This window comes from Phaethon aethereus (assembly GCF_964289735.1).
Source record: "Phaethon aethereus genome assembly, chromosome: 5".
Taxonomy (NCBI): domain Eukaryota; kingdom Metazoa; phylum Chordata; class Aves; order Phaethontiformes; family Phaethontidae; genus Phaethon; species Phaethon aethereus.
The window spans coordinates 44,952,653-44,967,107 of NC_138579.1; the positions used below are offsets into that span (position 1 = coordinate 44,952,653).

General features: G+C 42.8%; 1 protein-coding gene across 1 annotated transcript; it reads left to right on the forward strand.

Annotated features, from left to right (window-relative positions):
* Positions 1 to 1,742: 1,742 nt before the first annotated feature.
* On the forward strand, positions 1,743 to 12,486 carry NR1H3 (nuclear receptor subfamily 1 group H member 3; the record flags this gene model as incomplete). Its single annotated transcript, XM_082000046.1, has 8 exons — positions 1,743 to 1,860; positions 4,818 to 5,084; positions 7,942 to 8,150; positions 8,398 to 8,577; positions 8,979 to 9,078; positions 10,664 to 10,777; positions 11,608 to 11,702; positions 12,115 to 12,486. The coding sequence occupies 8 exons, from the start codon at positions 1,743 to 1,745 to the stop codon at positions 12,259 to 12,261; spliced, it is 1,230 nt and encodes a 409-aa protein (XP_081856172.1). The 3' UTR covers positions 12,262 to 12,486.
* Between the last annotated feature and the right edge of the window lie 1,969 nt (positions 12,487 to 14,455).

The following is a 14,455-nucleotide window of genomic DNA, read 5'->3' on the forward strand; positions in this document are numbered from 1 at the left end:
CTTTGAGGACTGTGAGTCTCCTTGAATTGGTTGGAAATCACATCAGTTAGGTTGTAGTCTTCCACAATAGGACATCTTCCTTTCTATGGCTTTGAGTTTCATATTTGCTGCCACTGCTTTTATCCTAGATGGTCTGCTTCTCCAGCGATTCAGTGTCTGCATGCACCAAATGGGAGGGAGCTCCAAATTCCTTACACAGTCTGAGGCTGTGTTTACAAAGGTCATCTGAATTAATATGCCCTGTTGTTTTTAACACCTGCATCTATTATCTGCCACAGTGTAATGGGAGATGGCAGGAGCTCAGGAGGCTTGACAGTATGACTGCATTTATACTTAATGACTGTTTCAGAGTACTGGGAGGGAGGTGGTTTGTGGAAGTATTGCTTTCAACTTTGCCTTTGGCATTCTAAGAAATGTTGCACGGTCTGGTCCAAATACCCAGGAGGGAAGAAGGGACTTGGGACTGCAGTCCTCTGCCTCTTCCCAGTCAGCACTGCAGTCAGTGTGTGAGGCATGCCCCTGCTTACCTGATGCTTTTGTTATCTGGGCTACTGCACTGCTTTCTGTCAGCTCTTGTCTTTCAGAGGGTGGCAGGCTTCCAGTCCTGAACTCAGTCACTCAAGTTAAACTGGTACAGGCCTTTAACGTAGTTGCTTTTTAAATCAGTTAATCCCTTTAGCTTGCATTGGTAAATCACTGAGTTAAGATCACCTGATCAAATGCATGTTCAATCAGATTAGGGGTATTTACATTAGCAGTTTGCATCAGTTTCACTAAGTCTGTGCAATCAAACCAGTAAGGCCTTTTTATGTGCAGGTGGGGCCTTTTGGAAAAAGTGTTTGGATTCACTTTCCGGGTTCAGGCTCTGTAGTGGAGTTGGTGCTGTATAATAAAGATGCTTTTCAGTATGGTTTCCAAGTTACAGAAAAGGGTATCCTCAGAAGATTGGTGGTGAATGTATTTCCCGAGGGTGGTGTAATAGTCATTTCCTGTAGGTATGATGTTGGCTTTCAATTTCTTGCTGTAGGTGAGGGGAGGATTTGTCATCCTCATCTTCGATACATCATTGATCTTTGGCCCAGCCTTTAGCTATGGATATTAATAGAGAAATTCAGTGTTTTGTAGTCTTTGCTAAATCATTGTATCAGATTTGTCTCTCACAATTTTCTGTGTGCTCTGCAGTACGTGCCACAAAATCCAGGGCAGCTGGCAGCACTGAGCTATTTGTTATTGGAAGCTTTAACAAAGGTTGTAAAGTCAGGAATTTCCCTCTTACACACTTTGAGGAGTCAGGGCTGAAGTCCCCAGGTGGTGTTAGCCGTAATAAAGAGTAGTCCTGCTTTGATAAATATTTTGGCAATAAAAAGGCAGTTTTGCACCTGGGTGTGCTAATCTTGTACCTTTTACCACAGTTTGTTTAAAATACTGTGTTTCAAGAGAATAAACATTAATAAAACAAAGTTAATTGTCCCTTTTAATAAATAAGGAAACAAAATCTTGGAGCTTGCTTGTGATGCAGCCTGTAATAGATTTTGGGAATGAATAGCCTCAGTAGTTGAACTCTTGCCTCTTTTGCATCTGTGTGTTTTGTTTGTTTTTTTTCCCCCCCCCCACAGGTACTTGCTTTCTGACTTTCAGTAGCAGAGAGAAACTAAAGACCTTGAAGACGCCTGCAGCCCTTTGCTCGGCAGTAACAATGCTGCAGCGATGAGATTATAGCGAGTCCTTCCTGTGTGGCCTCCATGGGTCCCACTCAACTCAGCACACAGGATCATGGGAAGAGGGTGGCAAGTGTATTTGAGATGGAGGAGGAAGGGCTTTCGCTCTTCCCTGGCTCAGAGAACCCCACTGAGCATGCAGGTATGGAAAAATTCTTACTAAATCCATGCACGCTAAATGCTATCCATTCTTTCAGCTGCAAGCAGAATTGATACTTGGCAAAATTTTAGGGTGAGTTCTGCTGTGCATGAGGCACCCAGAGAGAATGTCTAAGAGTAAAATCTGTTATTAATAGTTGAAGATGAGAGGGTTTATTCAGGTGATGTGTTGAGTATTTGGCTTATTTGACCTTCTAGAGGCTAGGCCTGTGGTAGTAAAATAATTTTCTTTTTGTTATAAAAAGCTGCTGAACAGTAAAGCTTTACTACAGGTGACAATCCAACAAGAATTAGCGATGCAAAGAAATAATAGGTACTTGCAGATTCATATAATCGAAAGTGAGTAGAAACAGTAGAAGTTTCCTCTAGGCATTTCTTTTTCCGGAATGTATATATCCACAATAATGAAGCATATTTTGTCATGATACTCTGAAGCTACATGGCATAAAAAAGACGACAGGCAGCAGAATCAAACTTAGAGTAATCTGCCACAAAGAACTGAGTGTCAGGAAATAGAACTGAGATTTTGCAGTTACAATTGCTGCTGACACACACAATCCTACAATTTCAAACTGTAAGAAGACATAGTATAACATCTCTGGACAGGTAACAGGGAAAAAAAAAAAGCACGAGTGAGGTGTCCAGCATAGTATCAGCAACATGATGAAAATATGGCAAATAAATGTGTATGTTGAACAATATGGTGAGGCAATGCACAATCCCTGATATAAAAAGTAGAGGTGATCTGAATGTTGAACAAGGACTCATCAGTAGAGTGAAAACAAAGAGAGTAGTTGAAAGGTGAAGCAATATTGGCCAGTAAAAGTCCTTAAAACAGATTTGAGGACAGGAAAAGAAAACAATCGATAAATGCCTTACAAAAATGCAAGAAAAAAAGCCGCAAAATGTGGAAAAAAAATTATTAAAAAGGGTATCAACCAAAGAAGGAGGACCCTAACGAGAGGTAAAGGTGCAGAGATGGCATTCACGCTCGATACATCTCAAATTATTTCTCTGTTATCTTTGACTACAGAAAATGACAATAATAAACTATATAACTAAAATGGTTAGTGTTCAGAGATGGACAATAATTTGCATATCTCAAAGAATAAGCTTGTCTGTCTCAATAAAACAGTCATAGGAATGATAATCAGATATTTATGTAACTTACTAAAGTAACTTACTTATGGACAGACCCATCTTGTGGAAGTCATTGGATTACGCTGCTGTCCCTCAGAAACCTATGAACATCATTTGAGGCTTCTGCAAAGTTATTATACCAGTTAATATATATGCAATGGCAGACTAAGTAATTTGAAATAACTGTAGGCATTGCATAACTTCCTCTTGGTAATAGATTGTGTGAAGAGAAATACACTAGAACAAGAGAGGGGAATATCAGAGACTTAACCTTTCAGATGGTATTTCCCTGCTGTCTAATGTGCGATGATAAGTGCAGGCCAAAATGTGTGACCTCCAGACCTCTGTAAAGTCAATGGGATTGAAAATCAACACCAAGATACTTAAGACTGTGAAAACCAATATGTAGTGGAGAACACTAATAATAATTTCTGAGACTGACCTAAAACTGTTTACCACTTCAGGAACTCAGGCAGAATAGTAAGAGTAACTGAGAGTAAAGATAGAAGTATTAGAACCATATGTACAGAAATGAGACGTGCCATTGTAACCCTGACACTGGTCAGGAAATGCAGCAGCCTTGTCCTGCAAACCAATCCCTATGAATTAACCCCAGTGTAAAGGCTTTCCAGGCATATCTAAACATAATCTGGAGACTTATCAAGACATGCTGTTTGTAATCGTTATGAACAGCTGCCATAGAAGAATCTATAATATCTGACATACAGAAAAATACTTGCATTATGAGCTGTGCAGAAGGATATGTCAGATGTCAACATAGCTAGAATTAAATGGAAAGAAAAGAGAGATGGCTAATAGGGAGGGAATACACAAATAATGTTGGCAAGCATTTGGATGGAATGCTTAAGGTGAGGTGCGCTGGAGTAGACCAAAGATGTTCTCAGAACACACAGCTAGTGACAAGATTAAGATCCATCGGAATGACAGAGGAAGAACTTGGAGCTGCTGCACAAGTTCATCTGAAATGTGAGGCAGTAGTGAAGGCCTTGTGTTTCAGATGGAATAACAAGATTTACTAAATGAACTGGCAATATGAGAGTGCTTCAGTTTTAGGAGTGGGGAGCACTTTTATTGAAGAAAAAATAATGGATCCAGGGTTCCAGAGATTCACAGAACTTGTGCAGTACGCTGCTTGCCTGCTTATTGCCTCTAATTCCACGAAGTTGCTGACTTGACAGTTTCTCCAAGTGTTCCAGTTACAGGGATTGCCTACTCAGTCTGCTTTTTGTACAGTCACAGTTTCAGCACTGGTTTTCTGTGACTGACTGCTGAACCATTTTTCCTTATCCTTGTGTGCGAGTATGACAGAGAATAAAAATAAGAGAACTGGAGGTGAATTCTGAAGAAAATTACTTTCTGCACAGTCTTGGATTTCAGCTCAACTTTTTTGCAGATCTTTCTCACATCGGTACCTTAACTGTCACTCCCTGCTAATGGAAAGTGCAGAAGAACATCTGGCCTGAGCGTGTTTTACCTCTTGCACGCTATTTTGGAGGGCAACAAGCATGAAACTATACCTGCTTATATAGTTGAGGTGAAACTGTTTGGATTATGTCAATAGTTGTTTTGTTGCTGAAGATAGGCTTGTCCGGAAGAGGAGCCTGTGAAATGGGAGACTTGATCTTTTCATCTGTGTGTTTGGGAGATGGCGGGTTTGAGTGAGGTTATTGGTTATTGTAAGGAATGGGGCAGTCAGCTACAAACACCATGCTTCCCTCATGTGTGTGGGTTTTCTTTTCTTTTTTTTCCACTTTTCCTTGGTACTGTTCGTTTCGATAGAAAATCCCCCCCTGAAGCGGAAGAAGGGCCCAGCCCCTAAGATGCTGGGAAATGAAGTGTGCAGCGTGTGTGGGGACAAGGCCTCCGGCTTCCATTACAACGTGCTGAGCTGTGAAGGCTGCAAGGGCTTCTTCCGCCGCAGTGTCATCAAGGGTGCACAGTACGTCTGCAAGAACGGCGGCAAGTGTGAGATGGACATGTATATGCGTCGCAAGTGTCAGGAGTGCCGGCTACGCAAGTGCCAGGAGGCGGGCATGCGGGAGCAGTGTGAGTGCAGGAGATGGTGCTGGCACAGGAGGCATGTGGGGGCAGGCTGGGGGCCAATGGGTGTAAGGAGGGGGGCGGGGTGAGCACTTGGGGGGGTCACATGTGAGCGATGCAGGCTGTGTGTTGAAATGTGCGTGGGAAGTCACTGGGAGCTTAGCAGGGGTCATGTGGAGAGGTGAGGCTGTTAGTGGAACACCACCACTGTGCTGAGAGCCCCAGCCCTGCCGTGTTCCTTGAACATGCTATTTTGTAAGAACTTGTGGAGTATGACATCCGAGAAAAGACTCGCAACTAAGATTTACGCATTCTTCAGTATGCTGTCAACTTGTATCAGTAAACTCGGGCTTCTGTCTGTCTTGCGATCAGGACTGCAAGGTTGGTCACTGTGCTCCTTGAACAACAGGCACTTTCCTTTGCCTCGTGAGCTTGTGACAGAGGTCGAGGGCAGCACCACAGTACTGCAGCTGTGTTTGTGCATACCCGATCTCTTTGCTCCCTTTAATGAACTCTGCTATTTTTCTCACATGAGCCATAAGGCTGCTGTTTTTGACTATTCAACAACATTCCTGCTCCTGTATCGCGAATAGTCCTCCTCTGACAAGGCATCCGGGTTTCATCCCTTTGCTGGCCAAGACTGACTGAATGGATTCTTGGGTAACATTAAATCTGTGTGAAGTCTCCTTTTCTGACATCCAGCACCCAGAACAGTGAGGAACAGAGGGTGTTTTGGAAATCTTGTAAAAATACTTCTGCAAAAAGTAAGTCCCACTGAGCTGCACCAAGGAAACATGCTGTTCATTTTTTTCAGCATGAAATACGGCACACCTAACATAGGTAATCGGTATCTTTGTTACACTGGTTACTATCAGCATTACGTATGCTGTCTCTGCCCCATTTCCCCCTGCTCCTGAGAGCTACAGAACAGATGTATTTGAAAAGCTATGTAGCAAGGCTACCTGTCCAGCTTGCTGTTGCAGGTAGATACTAGAGAGCCTTAATGTGTTTCTGCATTTACTGATTGTCTTATGTTGAAGACAGCTCAGGAAAATTAGGCCAAAAGGAATCCTTGGGTTGTTATTACAAGTGCTTGGCAATTCTTGTGGACACTGTAATCCCCGCTGCAAATTCGCTTTGTTAATCTTGACAGAAACTGAGGGCTTTTTCTTCCAGCTGTTTCACTTGGAAGATCATTCCAGAACTTCCCTCTACTAATTATTGGAAACATTCTTCTAATTCCCAGACTGAAGTTATTCATGGCCAGTTTATTGCTCTTAAACCAGCATGAACTGTGAGGCTAAATACTGAGTAACTTCGATTGCTTTGAATTTAGCATGGTGTAGAAGCTTGCATATGCAGTAATAACTGGTAACTTGTTACTCGGCTGTAAATTCTTTGTGCATCTGAGTCCCAAGATGAGGGACTGAATTGCTTGGATCAATTACTTCCCTTCTTAAACTAACACTGTGGCTAGCATTCTGTAATCTTACAGATCCCCCTTAATTTAGTAATTGTATTGAATGTCTTTGCTGTTAGAATTGTAATTTTTGTGTGTGTGTGTACCTGTGTGCGCACTCTTCCAGTTGGAAGTCAGGGATGAAGGTTATTCTCAGCTTAAATGTGTCATATTCTTCGTCTTTCCCACCAATCCCATGGACTGGCCATTTTGGAATGCTCTCTCACAGTAGTTCTCCATTTCTTGTCTTCATGTTTAACATGATTCTTTTGACAAGTACAGGTATGTACTTGTTCAGTTTTGGGGCCTACCTTCCTGTGTAGCAGCCATGTTTCCTTGTTACCTGTGCATAAAAAATGTCCAAAGAATCTTTCAGCACTTTTAAAATCCTGTTTGCAAAGTCAAGCTTTATTTTTTTCCTTTGTTCCTGAAGATACAGTTTATTTTCCAGTTGGTCCCTCTTCTGCTTTTTGTTTGTTCATCACTTATTTAGGCATGATTCTCTTGAAGATAATCCTTGAATCGAGGTATGTCTGGTAGTTTCGTTTTTTTTTGGATGCAGCTTGCAGATAGTTTTTGCATCTTTGACTTAAAGAAACAACAAACCTCTTCTATATTCAAATCAGTGAATTCTTCAGTTAACTTAGTTCAGGCCATTAACAGGCTTTTGTATTTAGCTAATGAGTAGTTGGTACAGTAAGTTTTTCACAACACGTGCCTCTGAATTGTTTTATTCCTTACAATGTTACATCTAAAGGGCATATCCTTTGACTTTATGACTGAAGAAGACTTCTAGCCCTACTCCTGAAGGACTTGCAGTCCTCAGTACCTTTTATGCAAAGCTATTCTTTCATTATTCATCTTGTGGTATGTTACTACTCTACAGTCTGCTCCAGATGGGCTGTGCAGAAGATTGTCCTTTCACTCTCAAACTCCATCCGGTAGTGACTCTGACCTCTCAAGAGGAAGATGAAATGGCTCCAGTTGTTAATATGGCTATATCAGAAGAAGACACTAGAACAGGATAATATCAAATACAATGGACACACCATGACATGTGAAGAGAGCACCTGGAATCTGTTGTGACATTTTGGGGAATTGCTCAGTGGGGAAAGTCGCTGTTGTCTTCCTGAGATCTGCAGGGCAGCATGAAGGCAGCTTCAGTCCTTTGTGAACACCTTGCATGACAGTATGATTAAAAGAAAGGCAATGGAACAGCTTAAAGTGGGGAAAAGAGGGAGAAACAAATTATAAGTATCACTGTCTGTGGTGTGTACACTCTGCTATACCAGATACAAGCGGCTGTGATCTCTGCCTCTCTATCCACAGCATGTTACTCTGTGTTTAGTGCACTTTCCAGTGTGCTCCTATGTCATGATTGATCTCTGGCTATTCCTGCTTTAGATGTTCTGTCTGAAGAACAGATCCGACTGAAGAAACTGAAGAAGCAGGAAGACGATCAGGCTCGGACAGTTGTGGTGCGTCCAAACCCTCCGAATCCGCCAAGCCCTTCCCAAAAACTGACGCCTGAACAGTTGAGCATGATAAAAAAGCTTGTGGCCGCTCAGCAGCAGTGCAACCAGCGCTCGTTCACAGACAGGCTCAAAGTGACGGTAAAAACTCTACCAATGTATGCAAAATAAGAAAAAGTGAAGTTTGGGGTCTCGGGGTTGTGGGTAAATTATTTGGGAGAAGAGAGATCCTTTAGGCATTGCATCTGTGGGCTAAAGTTCTGCGAAGAATAGCAAAGGATGATGTTCCAATGTGTCTCACTTTCTTTCTCTGTTCACTTCATCTTCTCATCTTTCTGCCCTGGCTCCATCTTTCACATATATATGCTGTCTCTTCCCATTCCCACAGCCGTGGCCCCAAGTTCCTGACCCTAATAACCGTGAAGCAAGGCAGCAGCGTTTTGCTCACTTTACAGAACTTGCTATTATCTCTGTGCAAGAGATTGTGGACTTTGCCAAGCAACTACCTGGCTTCCTGGAGCTCACTAGAGAAGATCAGATTGCTTTACTGAAGACATCTACCATAGAGGTGAGAGTTCGGTTCCACCAAAATACATAGTAGCAGAGATGAAAGAATTTGGAGTACCCACCTGGAGAACTAGTTCCGTCCCTTTTTTTGGGATGGTAGGCTGACGGACCTTAGCTGTGGGACCATTACTGCAGTGCCAGGCTATACTGGCAAAGGGCCATGAAGGAGAACAAGGCAAGAGCCTTGGTAGTGGTAACCAGGTATTTCCCCATTCCCAGAAGCAGACACTGCAAAGGATGCAGCAGAATTTACCTTGGAATTTTTAAGCACTCTGAGAGAAAGTGCTTGGAGGGTTTTTGGTTTTTTGTTTTATTTCAGAGATCCTCTAACACTCTGAATTATCGATGTTGTAACATTCTTTCCTGTTTTCAAATCATGTATATATCTATTTCTGGTTTCAGGTGATGTTGTTGGAGACATCTCGGCGCTACAATCCAGAGATTGAGAGCATCACCTTTCTTAAGGACTTGAGCTATAATCGGGATGACTTCGCCAAAGCAGGTGGTGCATTAGACAGGTGTTTCTTCCTTCCCTGTGTCCTGTGTTCTTTCATCTTTTCCTGTTTAATGTGGTCTGTTGGAAATAATATGTGAGGCCTTAAAGCTGAAGTCAGATGAGAGGTTTAGAACAGGACCAGACCAATAGCCTCACAAACTTTTTTTTTTTTTTTTTTTTTTTTTTTACTTTTAACATGTGATACTAGCTTACTAGCTCACTTCATGTCTTTTTTTAGATGTGAACTTGCTTTGGAAAATTCTGACCCTTACAGCATGAAAATCTTGCTGTAAGAGTGCGTGTAGGGCTAGCAGCTGGTGTGAACTTACTTGCTGGTAGAGATCTGATGTGGACATGTGGTCATGTATCAGATCACAACAAATCAAACTCCAGTCTTCTCTCCTTTGCAAGTATATCACTTGCTAATCTAGGTGCATGCTTTGAGTGATGACGTTAGTGTGATTATCAACTTCCTATCAGCTGAAATGTAGTGTGCACTGAAGATCCTCACAGAGTGCTTTAGACATGTCATCAGCTCAGTATGCGATGGTCTGTGGTGATATCATTTCTGAAGTCCATTTTTCCAGGAGCAATGAGTATCTGTAACTTCAGATGAAGTACCAGCCAGTGTGTAGCTTAACAATTTCTGAAAACGAAACTTTGGCTGTCCTTCATGGGCTTTTCTGATTCCTTGGGTAGCTATTTAACCATTTGTACTTAAGATACAGCTTTTATATACAGCTTTCCTCTTTGATATTCTTCCTGGTAGCCTTTTCTTCAGATTATTAGGAAGGCAAAAAGCAGGCAGCCAGAAAGATTCCCTCCATCTTGTTCATCTTCCTCTGATGCAGTTGTACTGCAGGAAATTAGAGACTTGAATGCTGTTTTGGGGGAAAGGCCTAAAGCTTTCAGCATGTTTGTATGGCACATAGCCCAGAGACCTGATTTAACAGTGGCCTCTGTATGTTATGACAATAAATATCAATGCATTTCTGCCTGACTGCATTTATTGAAGGTGGTAACTGGAAGCCTAAGTCAGGCTCTGCCTCAGCTCCCCCAGCTTTTGAGCTGAAGGAAATGGCATATAGTTCCAAGAAGTCTGAACCTATATTTTCAGCTCAGACGGACTTCAGATCTGGAGCATGGAATTAAAGCTTCCTTTGAAAGCAAGAGGGCTGCTAGGTTTGAAGGAGGTGATGGTGTGAGAGTGGAAAGTGTAGATGATGTACTTGTGGGTTTCTGACTTTTGGATGGACTTACCTGATAGTTGATGCTCTGTTCCTTTAGCTGTTGCCTAGTAATGTGCTGTGGGGCATTTAAGGCTCTTAAGAAATCCCAGAAATAGCGTAATTTTACATTTAGAGCCTGACTCCTCAGCCACTGTTGTTGGTGCTCACCAGTAGGGGTGGGAATGTAATGAGAAGTTTCAGCCACACTTGGAACATAATATAAGGGTTTTTCCCTGCCTGTCCTCCCCACTCCCTTGTGTACTGCAGTGGGTTTCTGACAGCTAATTCTTGGGGGGGGCGGGGCGGAGAGAGAGGGGAGACAATTATTGTTGCCTCACCTTGTTCTCTTCTATTTGTTGCAGGTCTGCAGTTTGAGTTCATTAACCCCATCTTTGAGTTCTCAAAGGGAATGAATGAGCTACAGCTCAACGATGCTGAATATGCACTTTTAATCGCCATCAACATTTTCTCTGCAGGTAAAAAGCCAGAGTGATCTGAAGAGCTGCAGCACTGAGTCAGAGGGCAAAGAAAGTAGAGTTAAGGAAGGTCACAAGCTGAAGAGGAGTAATAGTGTATAGGGTTAGTGATAAAGTGAGTGTGTTATTACTTCTGCTTGGGGTATATGTTATAGTCTGAATTTTCTAGTGCCGCCTCCAGAGGAAATCAGATTCCTCACTGCTGAAAAAGTATATAGAAAAACCAGCCAATAGTTATATTCCTCATTTAGACATTGCTATTTTAATGTCCCCTTAGTGTACTTGGCATGTCTACCGGTGTGATGCCAGTTGCGCGGCATGAGTGACATCTAGTGGTCACGTCATGGATGTGAGACGAGTATTGCTCTGCCAGGACAGGGCTTTTTGCAAAGAAGCTACCTCTACTCTTTGCTTCTGTGTTGTGTCTGGTGACGTGAGAGATTAATTTTTTTTTTCCTTTGTTCCTGTTTTCTAACTGGCTCAGCTGCTGGGGAGGCTTTCCTATTCCCTCCTGAAGGGGCAGATTCTCATCTTCACTGGGACAGGAGTGTGAGACCAAACACACTTATATAGTGCTCTTTAGTGTGTCTCACCTTCCACCTCTATGGAAGTCAGATTGGACTCCCCATGTGTAGTAAATGTGACTGAGAAAGACAGTTGCAGAAAACTGACACAGACGCTGTGGGCATGGATGGCTCTCCCAGCTGTGCTGTGTGAATGCTAGATGAGGTTTTGGGGAGAGACCATACTGCGGGACTGAGGTTAGGCAGGGATGTCAAGTTCAGTGAAGCTGCCTGTGGCAATCTGCTTACTTCTAACCTTTTTGGCAGACCGACCGAATGTGCAGGACCAGTCCCTGGTGGAGAGGCTGCAGCACACTTATGTGGAAGCCCTTCATTCTTACATTTGCATCAACAGACCAAATGTAAGTGCCTGACCAGAACCCAGTGATGATGGAAACTGATTTTGTGTTTATGCAGGCACAGTTCCTGCAGTACTGTCTGTAACAGATCTCTTGCTGCCTGTACTGTCATGCTCTTCCCTTCTGTGGCTGTTTGGTAGCAGCTGTAAATGCAGGTTTTGTGATCTGTCACAGCCTGCTGTCCTTTATCATGTTTCATAGTTTAGCCAGCATGGAAAGTCTGGAGTTTTGGGTCATGGTGTAATATTTGTGTTCCTCCACACTGCCACCTGCTGGAGAATGCCGGGTTTAGAGGAAGTCAGGATGGTGGTTACAATGCGTCATCGGGTGTGTGTTTTTTGTTTTCCTGTTTTTCTTTTTTAACAAAATTTTAGTGTGATTTTACTAACAGCTGTTTATTTGTCTGACTCTGCAGGACCGCCTGATGTTTCCACGGATGTTAATGAAGCTGGTCAGTCTTCGGACACTAAGTAGTGTCCACTCTGAACAGGTGTTTGCCCTTCGGCTGCAGGACAAGAAACTCCCTCCCCTGCTTTCAGAAATCTGGGATGTGCATGAATGACCGCATGCTCCCAGGGCGCTGATGTGCTGACATAATGCCATGTCCCAGCCTTTGCTAACGAGAAGCCAGCCTCCCTTCTCCAAAGCACTGAACTCTGAGCTAGGCAGTGCAGGGAGTGATGAGCCTGGGGTTTCAGTGTTGGTATGAGACTATGCAGGAGGCAGCTGGGGTAGATCAGATGGAGGGGTTGGTTTCAATGTAGTGCCCTTACCCCAAAGGAATAACGTGAAACATCTAAAAATGATAGAAATGAAGACCTTCCCCACACACACATACACCGCTTTCTTCAGAGTCTTTCTCTTCTCTAAGCGTGTCCTGAGGGTTTGCCCATTGATCCTCTCCTCTGTTGTTGATTATGTAACTGAATTTGCAGGAATTTGCCAAACCCTCTCTATTGAGAGTAACCCAGCTCAACAGGCTTCTGCAGGGTCCCCAGTGTACCTGGATCTGAGGAGCTCAGGGAAGTCAATGTGGATGTTCTAGGGGTTTCACTGGGTTTCCTATAAATAAAATCTCTTGTATGTGCTGCCCTTTACAACGATTCCAAGAGAAGTAGCTGTTATTTCTTTATTATGAGACTTCATCTCTAGAGCTGCCCTTTCATTCTGGCCCTCCTTTGGAGAAGGGATTCTTCTAATGTGTAGTGCCCTTTGTCTAACAGGGAGGCCCTCTGGATAGGGAACATTTGTACATCAGAAGGATGTCAGGCATAAATTAGTGGATTTTTGAAAATATAATACATCACAGTTTTATCTCATGGTGGTTCTCAGCTGGTTTGCTTTACCTTTGATTTGCTAACAGCTGGAAAACTTTAGTTCAAAACAAATCAGGGCATAGATTGTAACTTTAGGGGTAGAATAGAAGAAAGATAGGTGTGAAGGACTGGTACCTAGGCTAGGTAGGTGTGGTGGAAGGATCTCAAAAACTTCCAAGAATTTGGAGCATGTGGCATGTGTTCCAAGGTGGGTGTGAAGACGTATCGGCCAAGGAGAGAGGACACACTGCATTTAGTGAAATATGTGGGCATTGTGTAAGCTATGGGCTGCAAAACTCAGATCATGGGCTGCAGGAATATTGGGTGTAACCAGATCCACTTGCATCTTCTTCGTTTGCCAAAGTCTTTCCAAGGTACTTGCTCAAGGTTTTAGTGATGGTCATGGGATATGGAGGTCCCTCCTGTATGAGGAGTGCCAACTGCTTTAGAAGGACACTTGGGTCTTGTATCCTTTCTTCACTTTGGGCACTGTGAGATCCGTACTGGATGTATGCCCCAAGTTCTTAAGTATCCACATCCATAAGTATTTTAGTATTTACAGCAATATTTTGTCTGACAGAAGGGAAATATACTGTTGTAAAACATGTTCCTTATTTTCCCAGAAACAACATCTTATGGCTGATCTCAGAGATGTAACCTTAAGTATCCCGGTAGCTTGGTCTCATGAGCCTTCTCTGTCATAGGGGTCTATGTTTGCTTGCCCGGTGAGCATCCCAAGAGCCTAGGTTCACATGGCTCATTTTGTTTGTTTGTTTGTTTTTGTTTTGTTTTGTTTTTTTTGGCTGTGTATCTGAGCGCTATGCCCGTGGTGAGGGTATCGTGTCCATTTTGCACTTGAGGTTGGTCCCCTGCCACTGGCCTTCACTCTGCACCTTTGTAAAGCACTTGTAACAATCTGTAAAATAATCTTGTTTTTTATAACTCATTGCAATTGCAAAAATTCTTGTTTAAATCTGTATTTTTAACTAATCTGTTTGAGAAATGTTAATGTTTATATAAAAGAATAAAGCCTAATACAGGATTTTGACATTCTGTGGTGTCCTGTCATTAGACTGGAGGAGGGTGTAGTAAGTACTTGATGTAACAAGCTCAAAGCTGATAGGGAACTGAGGATATAGGTTGGGGGGAGGCAAGAAAGTGGTGAAAAAAATAGCAGTGCAACCCTAAGTAGTTTCTTTGGGCCTCTAGTATGAGATTTTTAGCTTGCTATGCACCTTGCTGTGTGCCAGAGCTAGCAGACAAGGTGAAGTGGATTAAGTGCATGTCATGAAGACCAGAAATTATCCATACAATATCTCACCTTGATTTGTACAGCTACATTCAGAATTTAAACCCATTTTATTCCACGTGCTGTATGCCACTTTCTGCATATCACGGCTCGCCAAAATTGAAACAGGAGTCCAGTGTGCCCCTGGGTGT